The sequence below is a fragment of the Electrona antarctica genome (assembly GCF_951216825.1).
Source record: "Electrona antarctica genome assembly, chromosome: 20".
In the NCBI taxonomy this organism is placed as follows: domain Eukaryota; kingdom Metazoa; phylum Chordata; class Actinopteri; order Myctophiformes; family Myctophidae; genus Electrona; species Electrona antarctica.
In genome coordinates this window covers 28,811,283-28,835,408 of record NC_136801.1, presented here as the reverse complement: position 1 = coordinate 28,835,408, position 24,126 = coordinate 28,811,283, and the positions used below count along the sequence as shown (strand labels likewise).

The 24,126-nt window shown below is 43.5% G+C and overlaps 1 protein-coding gene across 2 annotated transcripts in view; it reads right to left on the bottom strand.

Moving 5' to 3' along the window:
* ccny (cyclin Y) overlaps positions 1-24,126 on the bottom strand; it is a 60,983-nt gene that overhangs the window by 7,186 nt on the left and 29,671 nt on the right. Inside the window, exons 3-10 of one of the 2 annotated variants that reach the window (XM_079489221.1) lie at positions 23,929-23,949; positions 22,098-22,132; positions 21,141-21,164; positions 18,840-18,940; positions 18,263-18,298; positions 17,140-17,197; positions 16,729-16,848; positions 4,878-5,044 (exon numbers count right to left, since the gene is read on the bottom strand). In XM_079489221.1, coding sequence (XP_079345347.1) covers positions 4,878-5,044; positions 16,729-16,848; positions 17,140-17,197; positions 18,263-18,298; positions 18,840-18,940; positions 21,141-21,164; positions 22,098-22,132; positions 23,929-23,949 — 562 coding nt within the window. The remainder of the gene's footprint in view (positions 1-4,877; positions 5,045-16,728; positions 16,849-17,139; positions 17,198-18,262; positions 18,299-18,839; positions 18,941-21,140; positions 21,165-22,097; positions 22,133-23,928; positions 23,950-24,126) is intronic. The other variant, XM_079489222.1, reaches the window with a different exon arrangement.

Below are 24,126 nucleotides of genomic sequence, written 5' to 3'. Positions count from 1 at the left end.
TTACAGGAAACATAGTTACAAGACGAGATTATCAGGTAAAAAAAAAAGTTAAATCACAAATTACTTTACAATCTATTAATCACTTAATTGCTGGCGAATAACCAAGTGCTCTTTCCACAATGGCTGCCTGAGGAAGATCTGCCATATATTCTGTCCGAATAAATAACCAACAAGGAACTCCGAAGACACGGTTGTCTACTCTAAGTGGCCCCCAGATGGACACCACCGGGGGAAAGGAAACTAGGCCGACCTAAGATCACCTGGCGCAGAACTGTTGAGGCTGAGCTGCTGGAGATGGGTCTCCCGTGGGGCACGGCACAACTGCTTGCCAAAGACCGTGATAGGTGGAGGAACATTATCGATGCCTTATGCCCCATTGGGGGCGAAGAGCATAAGTAAGTAATCACTTTATTTAGCCATTCTCTGTGGAAGACAGAAAGGAAGCAAAAAGGACAATAGACAATAATAATACTCTTAGTACAAAGGTGTTCAGTAGTTCAAAGGCACTAAAACGAGTGTGCACCCTAGCATCCCTATTCTGGGCATGTCAAGATATTGTTAGCATTTTGCATTGAAAAAGCAGGGTGGCGTGGCAACGGGGTGGCATTTCATTAACTTAATGGCAACCTGGCCGCCGTGTGACTATGGTCTATAGGTGAACATTTGGTGGAAATAGCCCATATGCAAGCTCAGCGCGTAACGTTTATTTGGTTTAGAGAGAAAAAAAGGAGGGGACCAAGTATAGAACCCTGGGGTTTAAGAGGTTATGTTCATTTAATGAACATTAAATGAACAAGTGTGTGAACATCTGTGACTAGTGCCAAATTAGACGTTGCACTAAGTATTTTAACTCGTGATGTTTTGAGTTTTGAGCATTCATTGTCTGCAGCAGTATATTGCAACACATTCTTGTCATGTTGATGTCACTTCGGCCGTGCAAAGCATACATTTACCTTTAGTCTTGTTTTGATATTTGTATTGGCTGGAACACACACACACACTCTTGACAACACAGCAACAGACATGCTAAATTTAGATTGGTGTTGCAGCTAAACTCTGCCTAATAATTCTGGTTCTTTCACGTCACCTCCACCCCTCGTCTCCTCTCCTCCTAATATCTAACACACATATTATTACAATATCAGTATTGTAATAATCTGCCATTTGTCTCACATTAAAAGGTTTTGGCATGTCCTGCGATCCAATTAGAGATTCCGTTATATTGTGTTCCAATTCGCACGTCACCCGGCAGTTAGCGCGGTAGCATTTGTAGCAGGGATTAAGAAGACTGATGAGGTTCTTGCGAGGTAAATCCCTGCTTATATAATGAGCCTCTGTGCTGTCAAGCAGCCATGCGGGCGGGAGCAAAGATTAACAGCCTGCTGTGGCATTGTCATCGGAGAGAATCTCAGCCACGCGGTTGACTGTCATGACAATGTGGTGGAAAGTAGCTAAGTACATGAAGTCAACTACTGCAGGCCTAATTAAGTATAATTATTTGTTATTATTATTAAATTGTTTTTATTGGTTTTTTTTACACACAACAAGACATAGCAACACACATATATACACACCACTAGACTACACATAAGCACACAATACATTAAGAACACCTTGAGAAAAAGAAGTAAATAAAAAAGACTGAAATACAGGACCAAAACAGACACACAATAAAGTAAAATAAAAATATATAAAGGTAATAAGGTTATATCATATTGCATAAGTATAATTATTTGTGTAGGTCCATTTTACAATACCTTATACTTCTACTCTGCGACAGACAGATGCAACGATTGTATAATTTGCGTATCTAGATTATTATTACAAAACAAGAAAGCAGGCATTATACTTAAATATTTGATAATATTTGATACTTTGGCTGATACTTTGAAAATAGCAGACCTACAAGTTTTGAGTACTTTTACTGTGGTACTGCGAGTACATTTTGAGGCCTTTTACTCATAACAGTAGTGGTACTCACTGCTACTTTAACTTAAAGTTACGTAAAAAATCTTTCTTTAACCACTGGGGAAGGGGGACAGACAGGCAGGCCGACAGGCCTGCACACTATGCGTCGTGACTCGTGTGCAGGGGTCAGAGGTCAGCGCCGTGGCGACACATCTGAGGTGTCACATTGCGTCTCAGAATACCACGGCTCCATTTCCTGTGGTGTGGCGGGGTATATATTGTTTTAAAGGGGGGCACTGAGGTTGACGTTCTTCATTTCATCCTGGAGTCTTTGCATTGCCTTCATTCACACTAGTGAATTCTGCGTGACGGAAGTGACTATGAAGTGTCCATAATAACTCTATGGAAGTGTCGTATTTCAGGCAACGCTAATTGCCATTGGTTGGAATCATGTTACGAGGAAGACACACAACCAATGACAGGACAAAGTCAAATATAAAAGTCACAACCATGGTGTATAACAAGGACATGGTGTAAAAAAGAAAAAAAAGATGACTGGTTAACAAAAAGTGTTGATGAAAAGTATGCGGAACAACTGCACCTAGAAAAAGTGCCCTTCTGGGCACAGGTCTCCACCAGGAGGATAGGAGTGTGTGAGATGTTTGGCAAAATGTTGAGTAATATAAACATGTTTTTTTGTTTGTTTTTTGCAAAAAATTTCTTCATTTTGTTGAGGAAATGCAGAGCCAGATCACTCATCGAATCTCTGAGGATAGAATTCTGGATGAGCAGGACATTTTGAACGAAACGGGCCACTCCTGAAAACTTTAGAAGGCAATGTTAGCCAATCAGTGTAGAATCTGATAAATCCAACAGACTCGTCTTGATCACATGACTACAGAGATCATGTGTACCGATTTGCGTGATATTTGGATGAAATCTGTGCGACTAACATAAGAAATGTGTTTAGCAGAAATCGGCCTCATGGTGGCGCTATAACCGGCAGATGTGGAGGGATGCAGGGACAATGTTTTTCCATGGCTTCTAGGGAGTGCGCATACATAAGTTGTATACAGATTGATGAAGTTATAGCTAAAAACAGGAATTGGCCTGTTATAGCGCCACCATGAGGCTGATTTGGAAAATAATGAGTGGCATGTCGTCCTTGGCCTAGTGGAAATGTGCGTGTATAATTTCATGGAAATTGCACACCGTTTGTGATTTGTGGCATTTTGTTCGAAACGGACCAATCATGTGAGCTTTGGAAGCCAATATTAGCCAATCAGGATGGAAGATGGGAAATTGTGCAGATCTGTGTTGATCACATGACTATGGAGATAGTGTATACCGAATTGTGTGATGTATGGATAAAATGTGTACGAGTAATCTACAGAAATGTGTTTTGCCTAAATCGGCCTCATGGTGGCGCTATAACAGGCCGTTGAGGAATATTTGGGCAGAGGTTCGTCGTTGGCATCCATGGAGTGTGTGTGCAAAGTTTGACATGGATCGGGCCAACGGTACCGGAGATTAGCTGATAACGGACGGACGGAAGGACGGAAGGAAGGAAGGACACGCACACGGACGGAGTGCAAAACATACTCTCTCCCCATGCCTTCGGCCTGGTGGAGACAACAAGTGTTCATCTTTTCCTTCGTCTAAACACACATTCCCACTTTTTTTTAACGTAAAGGCATCACTTGTCTTAGAATCTTTAAGCATAATACTTGTGGTTCTATGCAGCAGCAATTACGTAGGTTGTGGTACATCTCCCCAAATCAGGTCATAAGCCCAAGCTATCATGAGTGCATGCACGGACTCCTCTCAACTCGCCCCGTCTCAACACCTCTTCAAAGAGGGCTGACCCCCAGCCGTCCTCAGCATGCAATGACACTGATTCCCATGCATTCCGAGTGAGTGTTACTATCAATGGTGCCTGAGATTCAAGAATAGGGCCCGACCGATATATCTGCATTAATTGGCATCTTCATGTCAGCCTATAACCTGTCTTTCTCTATCCGCTCCCCAGGTCAAACATCAATCACCAAAGTTGTGGCAGAGCATAAGAAACATAATAAAACTAGAAAAAGTGCCCTTCTGGGCACAGGTCTCCACCAGGAGGATAGGACTGTGTGAGATGTTTGGCAAAATGTTTAGTAGTAATATAAACATGTTTGCCTTGTATGGCAATTGGATGATTTGAGGCATTTTGTTCCAATCAACCTGTTTTGCAAAAATCAACCTGTTGGTGGCGCTATAACAGGCCAATGTGAAAAGGGTGGGATATATTCCTCAGCCTAGTAAGAAAATGTGTGAAAGATTTCACGTAAATTGCATGCTGTGTTCATGATTTGAGGCTTTTGTTCAAAACGGGGCAATCTTGCAAACTGTGAAAGGCAATTGTAGCCAATTAGGGTGGAATATGAAATATCGGACAGATCCGACTTGAGCACATGACCATAGAGATACTGTGTAACGATTTGTGAGATTTTTGGACAGAATCTGGAGGAGTAATATCCAAAAATGTGTTTTACAAAAGTCGGCCTCCTGGTGGCGCTATAAAAGGCAGATGCGGAAAATGCAGGTCAAAGGTTTGTCCTTGGCCTCTAGGGAGTGTGCATGCAACGTTTCACGCAGATCGGTGCAGTTTTAGGTAACAAATGTGAAAAGCTGCCTCATGGTGGCGCTATAACAGGCCGTTCTGGAAAATGCGGGCAGAGGTTCATCGTTGGCATCCAGGGAGTGTGTGTGCAAAGTTTGGCATCGACCGGGTTAACGGTGCCGGAGATTAGCTGGTAACGGACGGACGGAAGGACACACGGACGGACACACACACACACGGACGGACACACACACGGACGGAGTGCAAAACATACTCTCTCACCATGCCTTCGGCCTGGTGGAGACAACAAAAATTGGGAAAATTCTGGGGTGTGTGCGTGTACAGTATGTGTGCGTGGGTGACTCACATGTCCTCCACGGTGATGTCTTTGAGGATTTGACAGTAGTCCACGTTCCACACAGCCTGGTCGTCCCAGACCTTGGAGGCCAGAAGGATTGCACCCAGGACGATGCGCTTCCAGTTGGCAGGACAGATGTCTATCTCTGCATATGTCAGCAACCTCTCTAGGTACACCTGGGGCCAGACAGACAAGACATACAGCGAGATAGATTTGGTATAAATGAGAGGTTCTCAACCTTTCATGGACCAGAGGTATTTCTCTCTCTTTCTCCATCCCTCCCTCCCTCTTAGTTTAGTTAATTAGATGTATCTTAAACAAGCAGTCTCTGTGGACAGTAGCACAGTGGTGCTGTATTCCCTTCTTAAAATTCAACTAACTTAGTTCCAAACCATACCCAGGGATGTGCGCAGGCAAACTATATGCAGGCTTTTGGGCTCGATATGCATTCATTCGAACATTGGACGTGTCAATCTGCGTGCAAGTGTTATGGAGATGATATCCAACACGGTCCTCTGCGCATAAAACACTGTCTGTGTGGACACGGCTCCTAACTTTGTGGCTGTGACCCAGGGTCTGCCTGTGCTGTCGTTCTTTGTATGTGTGTGAAGCACACACACACACACACACACACACACACACACACACACACACACACACACACACACACACACACACACACACACACACACACACACACACACACACACACACACACACACACACACACACACACACACACACACACACACACACACACACACACACACACACACACACACACACACACACACACACACACACACACACACACACACACACACACACGACCGTTGCCGCGCATATGCAGGAACACCGGAAATCCACTGCATAGAGCTACTAACATAAGCTTACATTTGTGAAATATGAAAAACAGGCTTGTGCAAAATCAGATCCACTGCTCAACCCATTCAGGGAGATTGTTTTGCATTAGATAGATGAACAGAGATTTCTAAAATGTATAATAGGACCATAAAAAGACCCTGCATACAATGGACTATATTAGGAACAACAAAATAATCTTTAAAAGAGGCTGTGACTATGATTAATACAATACTGTATTGTATGCAGAAGGTCAAATAAAGGTCAAATGTATCAGTGTGATGAAAGTACAGTATGAACACACCCATCTCATGTCCCACTTAAAATGCCATGCATGTATTTTACTTCTGTGCAGACAGACTGCTTTGCTTGGCCCAGTGGATTGGAAGTTTAGATTGAAAAAACATTGATTCACTCCTATAGCAAAATCAGTTTTAATTGAAAAAAGACTAATCAATTTAGTCTATTATAAAAAATAGACAAAAGTGCAGTTCTGGGAACCAAATGATCAACAGTGCAATTATTATTATAATTTTAAATTGCAAGTCAAATAAAATGAGATGAAAAAGTATTGCACACAGTATTTATGTAAAAACCTGTGTTTGCAAATCCCCAAACTTTTGCTTGCAAAAGTTGTGTTTGCAAATCAAAAGGTTTCGCTTGTGGTTGTGGTTCAGCTGAATCTCGTGGGCGTTGAAAGATGTCAGAAAGAGTTTGAAAGACACGAGGCCATCAGCTAGTCAGTGTCAAAACAGTTTGCTCTCCAATCTATTTTGTTAGTGCAGAGCGGAACGTTTTCTATGTCTCATACATATTCTGTTTCATTGCATAACATAGAAAGTAAGTAACTCCATATTTCTCCTGAAGGTAGAAACCACAGAGACCCATGAGATGCATCTTTGCTGCTCTCTCTCTTTCTCTCTCTCTAGCCCAGTGGTTCTCATTTCTTTTTGAGTGGTGCAACCACTCATAGACAGCTATGTGTGTCCCTGGCTGGGTCTGTCCGAGCACCACCAAGTGTCACTGTTGCACGCACGCACGCACGCACACACACGCACACGCACACACGATGAGGTCTTGTACAGTACGTAAAGCACAAGTACAGTACAGAACCACTCACTTCAGACGGGTCTGATTTTTACCCCCATAACTCAGTGTACAAATGGAATCAAATCCATTTGGTTCCATTTGTACACACGCAGACAGAGTTACAGACATGTAAGGGTCCCCTTGGAACTCCCTCAAGGAACCCTGAGGGCGTCCCTGGACCCCACTTCGAGAACCACATGGCTCTGGCCCTCCCTCTACCTTGCTCTCTCCTTGCCTCTGTATTTCTCTTGCTCATCATCTTCTTTCCCAGTTCTCTTTCTGCGGTCTACAGAAGCCCTTCGAGCCTGCAGGCGCCTGCCGCTCACACACAATCACAAACCATGTTTTCATTCTCTCTCTCAGCTACAGCATCGATCAAGACTAAGTTTCCAGGGAAAATGGCTTATTAGATTTTATAGCTATAGCTTTATAGCTCAAGTAAATGTCCAGTGGCATCAAGAGCAGTGATTTAGTCGATAATGGAAGTCATACTTTTACACCAGGGGTCTCCAATGTTTTTCAGGCACAAGGACCCCTTAGCTGAGAGAGAGAGATGAGGCAAGGACCAATAGTGGGGGTCCCACTGGCTTAGAGGCTTTGCCAATGGCTACACAATCAGAAATACTAGACTGGGGCACCAGCATACTTGGGAACTTTGCAAGTCAGGAACAATACAAGTTAGGAATGCCTGCCCCACTCGGTTATGCAATACCTGTTGTACCAGGTATTGCGGTGTACATTGTACCTGTCTTTGTTCCGTTTATGCCCTTACATGGATATCTCTGTATGTTTGAGGGGTGCTAGCCCCTCCTATGGCCAGCTTTGAGTGTTTGTGTGTATCCCACACAAACACTCAAAGCTAAGTGTTTGTGCAATGTAGCATATGTATAATGTACATATTGAGGATGAAAACTCACACCCGTTTGAAGTGAGGGACGCTCTTATCATCGTACATCATCATGCATCATCTCATACTGGCCAATCAGAATGCCTGTTGTTGCCTATTTACGTCATATTTAGCGGACATTTGACCTAATATCCCCTTTCATTGTCGATGGCAAATATGAGACGTGTGGGGACAAGATGACGTAAATCTTTCCTTCATTGTCAATGGCATTTAATGTTTGTGTTGCGGACATTTGACCTAATTTCTCCTTTCATTGTCGATGGCAAATATGAGACGTGTGGGGACAAGATGACGTAAATCTTCCCTTCATTGTCAATGGCATTTAATGTTTGTGTTGCGGACATTTGACCTAATTTCTCCTTTCATTGTCGATGGCAAATATGAGACGTGTGGGGACAAGATGGCGCAAATTTCCATTCATTGTCAATGGCATTAAATGTTTCTGTTGGCAGAATTACAGTACATTTCAAGCACAACCTCAATACAAAGGCTGTTAACTGTGAGTGGACGACCCAATTAAGCATTACACTTGTTTACAACAGGGTACACCATGTTCAATTCATCAAAACATTTAGAGACGTACAAATAGACACTTCTATATAGACAAAGAACAGTACAGGAATTCATCATAATGGAGGTAAAAAGGGAAAAGAAACATATACAGTGAGGGGAAAAAAGGGGGGGGCGGTGGGGGGGGATTCAGATTTTACGGGGGCCAGTTTCGAATTGCAGCCATCCGTAGGTGCCCTTTGAGAGCGGTTTTGAAGGAGTCAAGGGATTTGCATGTCTTAATGACTGTTGGTAGGGCGTTCCACATTTTGGTGGCATAGGAGCGAAAAGAATTTAGTCCCTTGTTTGTGCCGAATCTGGGTTGAACATGATTCGTTGCACTCCCTCTGGTGTTGTGGGTGTGGACTTCGTTAACATTAAGGAAGTATCTACACAGGTACATGGGTATCTTGGTGGAGTATCGAATCTTGTGGACCAGACCCATTGCAAGATGCTGTACTCTGTCGCCGACCCTAAGCCATGCCAGTCTGTCAAAGTGGGCAGGGGTGAGGTGGGTTCGGGGGGTGAGGCCAAGTGAGGGGCGCTCTTATCATTGTACATCATCATACATCATACATCTCATTCCGGCCTACTAGAATTTGCGTCCTCACCTCACCTTTGTCTTCAAAGCTGGCCATTCATTGTCAATGGCATTTAATGTTTGTGTTGGGACAATGTTTGTGTTTACACGCACCCTCAAAGCTGGACATAGCCCCTCAATTTTTTTTAAATCAGTTCCTATTACACAGAGATTTGGCCGCCTGAGGACCCCCTAGGCCTAAGGGACCTGGACCCCCTGTTTAAGAGTCATGCTTTACACTTTACAAACGCAAAACAAAATTCCTCCATATTTCTCAGGAGACAGGACTTCAAAATGTTCTCAGCACACTGACCTCACCTTCGGCAACGGAAAGCAGTGTAGCTTCTCTACGGAGTAAACATGCATTCAGCATACTTAATGTAGGCCGATTCTGCTGTGATGTATTGGTTCCCGAGTCCAGGTAAAGACATGAGTCAAGAAAACCATGATATGTTGTGTTAAGCCCAGAGGCGTATCTACAATAAGGCGAGGGCAGGTGTCCGCCTGTCCAAATCCATTTCTGGCCTGGCCAAAATCCATACAAGGAGGACAAAAACAAGACCTGAGAACTATTAGTGGACAGCTGATTGGCCATTGCGGTAGAGCGCGGCCCTCAATCACCCATTGGAATGTAAATGCAAGCCTTTCAGCCTTTGTATCCTACTCGTCTGGCAGGTATATCTCTTTGAAAACCTTTAGTGCTACGATTGTGCGCGGGGAGACGACAATTAACACATATCTTGCCTGCCCAAAACGTAATTCCTGGATACGCCACTGGTTAAGCCCCACAGTAAGACTCACAATACTACCTACCAGCAGCAGTGACAGACAAAGTACATACTCAAGTATTCAAAAGTAGGCTGCTGGCCTAGCGGTCCGGGCATCCACAATAATACAGCCCTCTGTTGACTATGTGGTTGTCACACATAGTGGGGAAGACACGCAACAGGTCAACAGCACGTGCACCAAGGCCCACCTGATCGTGATTGGCGGAAGGCCCCTCTCTATCCTGATTGGATGAAGGCTGGGCCACCCAGCCAAAAACAAAACCTAAGGTTTTTTGACCCCCAGGGGTTAACTGGGGCCAGGGAGGAACTCCTTATATGGTCAGCGCACTTTATAGTAGAGAGGATTATCACAACAAAACAAAAAAATAAGTGATATTTGAATTAAGTGAAATCACTAAATATACCTTTAATGCTGCACAATTAATAAAAAAAAAAGATGTAGATCTAGATTCAGACAACTACGCGTTCTCATTTCTAAATGTGATCCAGAACGGTGCAGCACTAGTTGGCTGTCCACTTCATTGTAGTTACTCTTGTGTTTTTGCTACAAGAGAGAGACTTTAAGAGAGGTTTAAGTCTTTAAGCACTTTGATGTTGTCCGTTTAAAGCCTCAGTAGTTATGGCTCCAGGTGACACATTTTGAATGCAGTAATGTTCAGCAACTATAGACACTAAAGACAATAACTATTTATATATAATTGTGACCGTTTCTGACCGAGGATAGGTCATTGATTTTTCTTTCGTTCTTTCATGTCATGTGAAAGCAGGGAATCATAGCTTCAAATTGACATATTGGTTGTTCAGTTTGACCCATCAGTTTTGGAGATATGGCTTATAGAGTAATGTCTTGCAGAGAAACAGCGAGTTGCGAAAACTGGCTTGAAACGTTCACTTCTGTGGTCTCTAACATTACACCTAGCTACGCATTTATTTGATATTTACATGTCGATTTCAGCTCTGACACTTATTTCAGACATGCTCTAGTATGTGAAGAGTCTGCCTGTGCTATTAACTAAATAAATTCAGTTTTTCTCCTCTCCTGAACAGTTAGTCTTGCCACCATGACTGTCTCTGTAACAAAAAGAGTCACCATTTATAAAATCATGTCAGAATCGTGATCTTAATTTCGAAAATCGAGATTCACGTTTGAGCAAGAATCATGCAGCACTAACTACTATCGATACTGATAATGTTACGGTTGTTGTTTTGTCTTGCAGAATTCCTCCGGCGTAACGACAGCATCAGAGAACGACAGCACCAGATCGGGGAGTGTCAGGGAGCAGACCAAAATGGCTGGTCAGGAAGAGGATCTGAGCTGTCCCGTGTGTCATGACCTCTTTAAATGTCCCGTCGAGCTGTCCTGTGGACACAGCTTCTGCAAAGACTGCCTGCAGGAATGGTGGACGGAAAGACCAACGAGGGAATGTCCTGTTTGTCAGAGGAGATCCTCCAAGGACAATCCTCTAACAAACTTTGCACTGAAGAACCTGTGTGAGAAGCTCTTGGAGGAGAAAGGTCGGAGCTCGTCGTCGCTGAGCTCGGAGGTCCTCTGCAGCGCACATGGCGAGAAGCTCAAGCTCTTCTGTCTGGACGACCAACAGCTGGCGTGTCTCGTGTGTTGCGACTCAGAGAAACACGCCGGACACAAGTTCTTACCCATGGACGAAGCATCTGAACTTTGCAAACAGAATGTCCAGGAATCACTAGAGTCTTTAAAGGAGAAACTGGAGCTCGTTGAAGAAGTTAAAACAAATTACAACAAAGCAGAAAATCACATGAAGGTTCAGGCCAGGAACACAGAGATGCAGATCAAGGAACAGTTTGAGAATCTCGGTGGGTTCCTACAGGAGGAAGAGGAGGCCAGGATGGCCGCTTTGCGGGAGGAAGAGGCTCAGAAGACTCAGCAGATGAAGGAGATTGAGGCTCTGAGCAGAGAAATGGAAACCCTCTCCAATGCAATCCAAGCTGCCGAGGACGAGCTGAGAGCCGACGACCACGTCTCATTCCTGCAGAACTACAAGACCACCATGGAGGGAGTCCAGCTCACCCTGCAGGACCCACCGCTGCTCTCAGGAGGAGCGCTGATAGACCAGGCCAAACACCTGAAGAACCTGACCTTGTCCCTCCAGAGAGGGACAAGATGAAGGACATTGTCTCCTACACTCCTGTCGTCCTGGACCCCAACACTGCTGGTATATACCTCGTGCTGTCTGATGATCTGACCAGTGTGAGATGGGGAGGATGGAAGCAGCTTCCTGACAACCCAGAGAGGTTAGGCTTGTGGAGAGTCCAGGGTTCTGAGGGCTTTAACTCAGGGTCTGGGAAGTTGAGGTTGGAGACAATACAGGCTGGGAAGTAGGTGTGTTTGAGGAGTCGTACTGGAGGGAGGGAGACACAGGGAGAGGATGCTGGAGAATACAGTTCTATAATGAATACACAGCAGTCTACTTATCAGGACTTGGTGATGATGAATCAGAAACCCCGGAGGATCAGAGTCCAGCTGGACTGGGACAGAGGACAGCTGTCCTTCTCTGATCCTGATTCTAACACACACCTGCACACCTTCACACACACCTTCACTCACACACTGTTTCCATACATTCTTAATGGTAATTATGGTGTTAGTTCTCTGAAGATGTTACCAGGGAAGATCTGTGTCACGCTGGAAAACCAGTTAGAACGTCTGGCGTCCAATACAAAAATAAATCACACCTGTGTGAACTGTGAAGTGAGGGGCACTCTCATCATCATCTCATTGGTGCTTAACTCTTAATCCGCCAGCATTTATTTAAAAATTAGGATCTAATTCACGCCAGCATTTGAGCTCTTATTTTGAAAAGCCAAATTTCCGGTCCACTAGCAGTAGACATAACCTAGGAAGCTGAACGGAGCTGGACAGGCCTTGTTTTCAATGTGAATCCAAACCGGAGCTCTGGATAGCTCAACATCGCCGGCTCTGTGTCGTCAAAGAAACGCTGTTTTGACCAAAAATGCCATCTGGGACAAGGAATAGGAGATACAGGCGATTGAAAGAAAATGATAGAATGTATAATTTTTTGGGTGTTCAGACAGCCAGCAATGAGCAAAACGCTCCCAAAAAATGTAGTCTCTGTGACACATCTAGGGGCCGCAATCTGCATTCAAAGATTTTCCTAGAAGCTTTGTCATTGGTCAATTTTCCTGTCTACTTCCTGGTCGTCATTCTGCAGTCTTTTTTTTTTTTTTTTTTTTAACAATGACAAAGCTTCTATGAAAAAGAATGCAGATTGTGGCCCCTAGATGTGTCACAGAGACTAAATCTTTTTTGTAAACCTGTGATGAATAAAGTTGATTCTGTCCAGGCAGACACAAAACAAACAGCGTGTCCTGTGGATAAACAGAGAGCCGGGCAGAGAGATGAAAGATTGAGAGCGGGAGAAAAAACAGAAGGGGGGGGGGGGGGGGGGGGGGGGGGGGGGGGGCATAGTGTGAAAAAACAGAAGGGGGGGGGGGGGGGCAGGGGCACAGTGTGTAAAAACTGGAGTGACACAAAGGTGAGAACAGTCATCCGTGTTCTTTTGAGTACTGGCTCAACTCGTGCAGTGCTGAGTTGGCTAATTGGGCAAAGTCATGCCTGGACGGGTTGTGTGCCAGCAGGGTGTTGACTGCAGCATCGCTCTGTTGTGCTTGCCAACACCCCTCCCACCCCTCACACCCCTCCCACACACACACACACACACACACACACACACACACACACACACACACACACACACACACACACACACACACACACACACACACACACACACACACACACACACACACACACACACACACACACACACACACACACACACACACACACACACACACACACACACACACACACACACACACACACACACACACACACACACACACACACAATGATACGAATGGCAGATCAAGAACAGACAGAATACATGCTGGGATGAGAGAATACAAAAGGCTACAGACTCTGTGATGTGCAGTGAATGATGGGATGATGATCTAGTTTGTATTTTAGCTCACTGTATTGACATGATACTGACCATGATACTGACCATGATACTGTCATGCTACTGACAAGATACTGACCATGATACTGACATGCTACTGACCATGATACTGTCATGCTACTGACAAGATACTGACCATGATACTGACAAGCTACTGACCATGATACTGACAAGATACTGACCATGATACTGACCAGATACTGACCATGATACTGACAAGATACTGACCAGATACTGACATGATACTTACCATGATACTGATACTGACCATGATACTGACCATGATACTGACATGCTACTGACCATGATACTGACCATGATACTGACATGCAACTGACCATGTTACTGGCCATAATACTGACCATGATACTGGCCACGATACTGACCATGATACTGACCACGATACTGACATGATACTGACATGATACTGAACATGATACTGACATGATGGTGATATGATAACAACCATGCTACTGACCATGATACTGACATGATACTGAATCATGATACTGACATGGTGATATGATACCAACCATGATACTGACCATGATACTGACATGCTACTGACCATGATACTGACAAGATACTGACCATGATACTGTCATGATAGCGATATGGTACCAACCATGATACGGACATGATACTGGCCATGATACTGACAAGATACTGACCATGATACTGACATGATAGCGATATGATACCAACCATGATACTGACATGATACTGACCATGATACAGACTATGATAATCAATTTCTGTATCCTAAAGGGCAATCTAAACAACTCTAACTTAGATTTGGCCCCAGCCCCTTTCAGTAAATACAGATAGGTCAGACGGTTGGTGGGTGGTAATGTCCATTGGACTAAGTCCAGCCTGAGTGATGCATTCCCAGTGTAACCATTCCTTCCCCAGTAGCTGGGCATGCAGGCGGTAGAAGAGCAGTTCTCCTCTTTATATAGTCCCGTCTAAAGTTAGCGCATAACCACCAACCCACCACACCACTATTAAATTACCCATGATATGTCAACCCTGTCTCAGGAGGCCATCTAGAGCAGGGGTTCTCAACCCGTGGGTCGCGACCCCTCGGGGGGGGTCGCCAAATTATTTTAGGGGGTCCCCAATTTTTTTTCCAAAAAAAATAAATATATATATATATATATTTCTATTTTCACGATTAAAAAAAAATAGCAGACCTACAAGCTCGTAGCGCACCACTCGGTGGCGCGCTATGAGCTTGTAGATCTGCTATTTTTCAATAGCTAAATTATAACATAATGCTTAAAACACCAAAAGGGGTTCCCGCCCAAAATGGGTTAAGGTTATTGTAGCAGTCAATTTATATTGGGGGTCGGGAGGGGGCGGGGCGGGGGTCCCGAGACATTGCCAAAGCATTTCCAGGGGTCCCCGGCCAAAAACGGTGAGAACCCCTGATCTAGAGCCAGAGCATTTGCAGGAAGTGTGCTCTGTGCATGTGTGCCAAATGTCCCCGGAGGTATAGTAGAATTTGAGATATAGACATTCTAAAGGAAATTTAGAAGACAAATGCTTAGAATTATGCTTAAAATTAGGACAAGATCCAGGGGTAGGTTTTAGAGGTTGTGGTTGGAGTTATGTGTGATTTATACAGTGTACTTAGGTCACATTTATACAGCAACGGTCTCTAGGGAAAACGTCAAAATAAAATATCAGATGTGCCTTCCGTTCAGATCGGGGGTTGAAAACGTAACAAAGTGAAAACCCCTTCCAGAGTGGAAATCTTTGAAAACGCTCTGCCTGGCGTCTCCATGTAAACGGGCATAACGCTGAATCGGTAAAACGTGTGAGATCATGGCTCACGTCGCTTATGTATATTGGTGCAGAGCCCTAGGCGATATTTGAGTTCCTGGGATGAGCAAGTGCTCCCTTGCCCAGCTCATCCTAGGAATACAAATTTAGCGAGCCGCTGCATTGGTGAATGTAAACAGACAGCCGTGTGATAGGAAGTAGAACGGAAGTGGTCTATCTGGCAGTGCGTCACCGCCACCTAGCCACCTGGCATGCACCCTACAGCATGTTAAATCACTGAGTCTCTGTGTAAATGCTGAATAAAACGTGAGAACGCAACAGGACTTTGCCCTTTTCTCTACAGACCGTTGCGGTGTAAAGGTGACCTTAGTTGCGTGTCGATGTTCTGCACAGACAATTGCGGATCTACAACCCCACAACGTGTCACGCGTTGTGAGGCAGTGACTACAGTCAAATGTCCTCACAAGTATAACAATACTTCCGTGTGTGTCCGTCCGATTGTCAGTGTAAGCCTGACATATTGTCCATACTATGCACACGCGCCAGCATGCATGCACTTGTGCATCTGTTAAAAACCCAGAGTAACTCAATACTGGGTCAGCAGGTCATCTACATTAGCCCTCTGCTTTCAGCACCGCTCTGCTGAGAGAGAGAGAGAGACACACACACACACACACACACACACACACACACACACACACACACACACACACACACACACACACACACACACACACACACACACACACACACACACACACACACACACACACACACACACACACACACACACACACACACACACACACACACACACACACACACACACACACACACACACACACACACACGATATTTATGATCCCTGTGGATGAGTGAGAAGACAATATACAGAGAGAGCATGCAAGGATGACAGATTGACTTATGTATCTCTCTGTCTCTCACTCTGTCTTGATCACTCTCCGACTACTCACACAATGTATCATAAAGCTATTCATGTTCCAAGTGAGTGAGCGAGAGAGCAGAGATTGGCAGATTGACTGTTTTGACCGACTGTGGGAAATGAAGGCATTTTGGAGATGAAGCTGTAGCACCACATCATATATTCATTTTTATTTATTTATTCATATTTCATGAACCGACTGCTGGTTGAGGAAAAGAAAGCTTAAAGAGGGAGGAAAGGAGAGCAGACAATTAGGAAACAACACTCCCTCCCAGTGGTGCACGCACGCACGCACACGCACACACACACACACACACACAGGTTTGCGCGTCCACTCACCAGCGTGACGATAGCACATTCGGCGGTGAGCTGTGCGGCACTGAACAGCGTTCTGACGAAGCGATAGATCTGTTTCTGCTCCGGATCGTGTTTTTCGTAATCCGCAGGAATCTCCGACTTCTGAGATAACAAAAAACAACACAGATGAAAACAAATAGAGTCCATTATCACCAAGGGGTGTATGCTATGCAGAGGACCATATCGTCGCTGGTCGGGTGGAAACCTCATGTCCAAAACTGTTACTTTTCAGGATTTAAATTAAAAAATAGCAAAAGTAGCAGTTCTACAAGCTCAAAAACACGTGATTTCTGCCCAACAGTAACGACAATATTTTGTATACATGAATGATGTTTTTGCAGTATGGGGGTAGAATGTTTCAGGGTAAATTATCTTCACAGAAGCTGTACTTACCGAGAGCGGGTGGAGTTTCTCGTCAAATATGTCTAATATCGTTCTCCCCTCGACTTCTCTGGAAGGAGAGAAAAGAAGAAGAAGAAGAAGAAGAAAAAGGTTTTTAGTCCAATTTTAACAGCAAATTAGAGGTCCTCAAGGACCCTTAGGGGTCCCCAGACCCCATTTTGGGAACCAGTACTGGCTTGCAGCCATCCAGCTGATATAAAGCTTTAAAGCTGTGTCAGCTTTTGTTCTGTCGATATCTTGACGATTGATGTTTTTCTTTTGCCAAACTGCCACCACAAATTAGTAACTTTGCTTTGCAGAGATTATCTTTTTGGCAGCGTCTGCTCCGTACAATTGTATCTATTCAGAGTACAGTCAGTGACCCATTATGCTTCCAAAAATACAATACTTTGACGCAATCTATGTAGGAACAGGGAGTTTTATTCTTTCAAGTGAAAAGGCTAATTTAAGTCTATTTTCTGCTGATCCAATGTCCAAATCAAGCTCACTCTAATCTCTCACATTGATCAAACAGTCCACAGCAGCCTGAAAAAAATAACTCTATTAAGTCGAGACGTCACGGACCTATCAGAATCTCACAGTAGGCCCATCTAAAGAGCGTGGCATTTGGATGGAGCAGGGGTGGGGGACGGGGCAGCCGGCTGCTGTATTTTCAGTGAGCTTGGTCGTCACTTTTGTCTTCAAAAGGTCGTTCTTTTATGATGATGTTCTTTGAGTTAACACATCGGTTCAGTTTTACCATTTAAACCAATTTACAATCTCACAACCCGCTGCGATGTGACGTGTTGTGAGCCTGTAGATCCACCATTTCCAAAGAAATCTTGAAACATTCGTCCCTCCCTGGCACAAGATATTTTCAGATGGGGCCAAATACAATAATTTGGGGGTCCTTACAAAATGTATTTCATGTTGTTTCAAGTTTCTTTTGTATTATTGTTATTGTACATGACACATACATTTGTGTTCATTGTAGAGAGGACCACAATGGAACTAAGTCCTGAACTTGGTTGGGTCTCATCCTCCAATCATAATTGCATGATATTACTTTTCAAACTAAACGACAAGATTGAGAACCACTAACTTAGCTGGTTATGAGAAAAATCCTAATTCTCACCTGTTCTTTATGTGGTAGTAGATAGCCAGAGATACGCTGTGAAGGCAAACAGAGTGCGTCAAAATGCATTAATGGGGCTATATCTTGCGCCAATCTAAAAGCTCACAGCATGTCGATGTAGATCGGCAAGTTGAACTATTTTGAAATGCTTTCCAAAATAGTAAAAAATGGCAAATAAGTTTAGGGATAAGATAAGATAAGGCCCCTAGAGCCCATATCAACAGGAATAAATAGCAAATTGTATTCAACACACAGTTATTGCCTACTGTAGCATCGCTGTCGGGTGGAAACCTTGTATGTCCAAAAGAAAACTTTTCAGGAAATGAGAAAATGTATCTGCACACCAATGGATCCAATATGGTTATTATTTAGTCACAAGCTCTTGTTAGTATTGGTTAAATATTGATAAACCCCACAGAAAGACTCAGTAACTTTCACTTTCAAAAATAGCAGAAAACACATCTAAACACTTGTAGGTTGGCTATGTTCTCTAATTTCCTTACATCTGTGCAACAGACTTGTATGTATGTGTGCATAATCTGCATATAGGAACACAGCTATGCCTGTGGTGGTTTACCATTTGATGGTGTACTTGAGGTTGGGCTGACTGACGGTGCTGTCATCCAGGAAGATGGTCGAACACGAGCTGTATTTCCTCCTCACTGCGCCAGGATGGTGCTAGAAAACAAACACACAAACGTCACAAACGTCACACACACACACACACACACACACACACACACACACACACACACACACACACACACACACACACACACACACACACACACACACACACACACACACACACACACACACACACACACACACACACACACACACACACACACACACACACACACACACACACACACACACACACACACACACACACACACACACACACACACACCTCTGATGCCTCCAGTTAAGTTAACAACAGGACTATAGATCTAATCTGTCCAGGTCCTCAGAAAAATGTCATAGAACATAGAACTTCCCATTTTATTATCTTTATAAATACTCTTCCCCTGTCAACCTCTTGTGACCTATGGGTCACATGTTTCTAGATGATGATGATTACAGAGAATACACACAATCCATCCCTAATCACAAGCTTACAGTACCGTTAACATTTTATATATTCATGACATATTTGTTGTGACTGTTTCACCCACTCTGTGAGAAATGTGTGGAGGCACTATAGTGAGGCTAACCGTCAGCACTACAGAGCGGTTAGATGATTGATGTGCAGATGAGGAGCAGAGATGATGCTCTAGTCCAGGGGTGGGCAGAATTTTCAGGCACAAAAAACCGACCGGTAAGGCTGCTAATTAAAAGACTCATAGAATAAGTAAATAAGGGAATAAATACATGTTTTATGTACAGTACATCAAACAATAATGGTTAATAATTGTCGTTTTTGACAACCTCAATAGACCGAATCATTGTGACATCACCACAACCAAAACTTTATTTCTGGGTAGATAACGCCGGCATCGTCGTATTGGAGCAGCATTTTTCATTAACCTTATATCTGGAAGAACAGGACACTTGATATCGTTATTGTCTGTTTTGGACACTTTATTAATTACCGGTATATATTGTGTAGATATCCATAGACATTCGACCCCGACATCCCCGTTAGTTAACAAACATTCTGATCTGGTCTATTGATCACCTCAATGACCCAATCATTATTTGATGGCCTGGCAGATCAAAAAGAGGTGGTTGCCCACCCCTGCTCCAAGAGGTTCAGCCGTGGTCCTCAGACTAGAGAGACCAGTACTACTGGCTGCTGATGTTCTGTCCTAACAGAGAGCTCACAGCATGTCATTGTCACAATATAGCAGCCTCTGCTAGGACAGAAAGACAACCATTCCTGGGGGTCCCATGGGGACCAGAGGTGCTAAATCCTTGCTATAGCAATCTGTTTGGCATGGTGCTTGTCGACATGGCGCATCTTCAAATGATGAGTGAAGCGAAGTGATATGGGTGCAAGAGTTAATGTGATGTATAAACATTTTTGTTTTCATTAAAAGTTCTCACATAAATCTAATTAAACCCATTGCGTAACCGGATCTGCAGGGGTCATCACCATGCCGGCTTGGGATGGACATGTTTGTACAAAACCAGTGGTCAATAATATTACCAAATAGTCACTAAATGTATACTAGTGGGCTCCTAATGTCCCATAGTGTCTATGCCAATGCACTACACATGTTAAACCACTTAAAGCCTCCAGTCTTAAGCCATAACCACACCAAAGGGTCAAGACGGTTTTTAGTGTTGTCCCTGTGGTGTGATGTCTTGTTGCACGTTGACCCACGTTGACCCTAGTGATTCAACGCATGGAATTCAATGGCCCAAACCACACAAAGAGACGGTTTTAGCGTTAACTCCTTGCAACCGTTTGGACCCAAGGAGTTGCATGGTGACCCTTTGGTGTGGTTAGGGCTTTAGAGAACTGGACCTGAGTTACAACTACACTTTGCCAGTCGTCTCGTCCCCCCCCCCCCCCCCCCCCCACACACACACAAACACACACACACCAAAACTCTACAGTGTTGTTCCACCCAGAATAGGGATGCTATAGGGTTGTTCCAGTGGTTACAACAAGAATTTCTACATTAATTAAATCAGCTATTCCGAAATAAACCTGGAAACTGGCATTTCCATAATTGGGTGTTATATCAGTACAGCCTCTGTTGCACATTACATGAACCGTACAGTATAAGAATATTATAATTATGTTGTCATTATGTTAATTTATCTTTTTCAAAATCTAAACTTTGCCACAGACACATTGATGACCCCTGCAGCCAGACATTGTGAACAGAGGGAAAACATACAAAGACAGACAGGGTGGCCAAATTACCTTGTTCTCCGATATGTGCGTGAACTTGCAAAAACAATACAAAAAACTTCAATTACCAACTTTTCCAACATCAATAACAGTAATAATCAGTAGACGTGTGTTGAGAACAGCTAACGTAACAAAACTATAACGAAGATTAAATACTGAAATAGTTTCAGGAAATACTATTTATCTTTGCATAGTAGCCTATATAGAACTGACAAAATGTTTAGCCTATACATACAATATAATCATATGCACAGAGGCCCTAGAAAAGTGGTTCTCAAAGTGGGTTCTGGGGACCTCCAGGGGTCCTTGAAGGGGTCCAGGGACTCCCCAGTAAAATGAGTAAATATTCCATCAAAATCACTTTAACCACTTCAACCCTATAATATACATTGGCAATTTGAAAATAGACGCTCTACAAGCTCGAAATCTTTATTTTATTTATTTTTTAACAAATCTTGCATGGGGGTCCCTGGCCAAATTCGCATTAACCCATTTTGGGCGGGAACCCTTTCTGGTGTTTTAAAGCATTAGGTTATACTTTAGCTATTGAAAAATAGCAGATCTACAAGTTCATAGCGCGGCACTCGGTGCCGCGCTATGAACTTGTAGGTCTGCTATTTTTGAAAAATCGTGAAAATGGGCCTCAAAACTTTGAATATATATTATTACAGAGTGAACATTTTAACTAAAATATTTGCTTCTGGGGAGGTCCCTGGAACAACATATTTTCAGATGTTTGGGGTCCTTGACATGAAATATTGAGCACCACTGATACAGAAACATATGTTTTTTTCAGAAAACTGTTTTTAAATTTCGACGTCAGGCCTAAATGGGTTAATTAGAGATTTATTTGAGAACCACTATTCAAGTGACATTGCCCCTGTAAGGCCCACCTCCATGTAATAATCAACTGACAACAGAAAATGCTTGAGTAAAAGTCAGGCTCAATAACATGGAGGTCATACTCACATGGTTGATGTATAAGCTCTTCCTTTTTTCTCGCACTGAAAAAGAAAAAGAAAAAGAGAGAGATGGGAGTCAATGCTGCACTAAACAATGCAATTCCCAACCCGCACAGACAGGGGGCAGTGTGTACCCAGGGTAACCAGCAGTCAAAGAAGTAATATCCAAAAAGCTCACATTTAGGGGTGAAAGTGAAACAGTGATATAATACAGGGGTTCTCAACCCATGGGTCGCGACCCCATGTGTTGCCAAATTATTTTGGGGTGTCGCCAAATTATTTCAAAAATGGAAATTAAGAGTTTCCATAGTACGTGGTGCATGCATAAACTTTCCTTAATGATTATATCTGGTTTCAGTATTCATTTATGATATATTTTCTCTATTAAGGTTATTTTTGCAGTCAGTTTGTATTGGTGGTGGGGAGGGGGGCGGGGCGGGGATCGCGAGACATGGCCAAAGCATTTCCGGGGGTCCCCAGCCAAAAACGTTGAGAACCCCTGATATAATAGATACTTTAATAAAACAATCGATTAATAATAATCAATCAGTATATTAGGCATGTCGTAGACAAAACATTTTGGAAAAATGTACAAAATAAATAAACTAGCTACCTGTCTCCTCTCTGTCTCTACACAGAGCTGAAACACTTCCTAGATGAGGTGGATGGATGGATGGATGGATGGATGAATGGATGGATGGATGGATGGATGGATGGATGGATGGATGGATGGATGGATGGATGAATGAATGAATGAATGAATGAATGACCTCTATCTCAGTGGTTCCCAACCATTTCAGGTCCAGACCCCAAAAGAGAGATTTGATGTTTGCCCGGGACCCAAACTAGTGAAAATAGCAGATCTACAAGCACACAACGACGCGTTGTGAGCTTGCAGATCGTCCATTTTTACTAAGTCTTGAAACACTGGGTTTCAAATTTATGGAATTTATTAGATTTTCCTTTGCTTAAAACATGGGTACAACATGGGTACAACGGGTATTGCATAGCCGTGTGGGGAATGGATCTCCAACTTCCATCGTTACCGACTCGGTGCTCTACACCCGGGCACCGGTCTAGTTATATAAAAGATAGAAGTCCACATTATTGAATGGCATCGGCGTGTTTGCAAGTCGGCCATTCACTCAAAGTTTTAAGCAAAGGAAAATCAAATAAATTCCATAAATTTGAAACCCAGTGTTTTAAGACTCACGCACGCATACACAAAACAAATATTGTTTTGTGTATTGAACCTATGTTGCAAAACCAGCCGTTTTTTTATCATCATAAACATCATTGTACTGTGATGAATCACGCACAGATTGACAAGTTGGGTTTCCAGTTCATGTATTTCATGTGTGACTTGGACATGAACAAGTTTAGTTAAAATTAAGGGCCAGGGCTGTATGACTTCAAATCAATATATCACAATTAACACCCCGAACACCCGGGGGTATTTAGGACCATTAAATCAGAGCGCCCAGCGATTTGCAGCAACGGATCACATTTCAAGGTGCACCAGGCGCCATGGATGTAGCTAGATGTAGCCAAAACACCCCTGAGGCGATCGACAACAACGGGAGGTATGATCAATTCTAACGCGACTAGCCACGGGACCGCCATGGGCCACCCCACCCACACCCACACACCCCCCCACACACACACCTCAACTACAGGCTAGGCACATGGCCTTGATGACAAATTACACACAGAAGCTATAGACTAAAAACCAGGAGACCAGGTTCCAAACAGATAAGCCTGCACACGCATGCACACACACACACAGTAAGCAAGTAAGACTACCAGCCTATACCAACCCACTACAAACCCATACTTACCTCTCTTATTGGCCACAGCAACTGAAAAACACAAAGGCCAGTTTGTCTATAGCATACTGTATCATTTCACTGATAATACACCAATGAATTTGCCACTTTTCATAGCAATAGGGTAGGACTGTACCAACTGATACCATTTCATAATCTTTGATTATGATGATTTCAAGCATTGTATAATCCATGATCTCGACCTTTTTT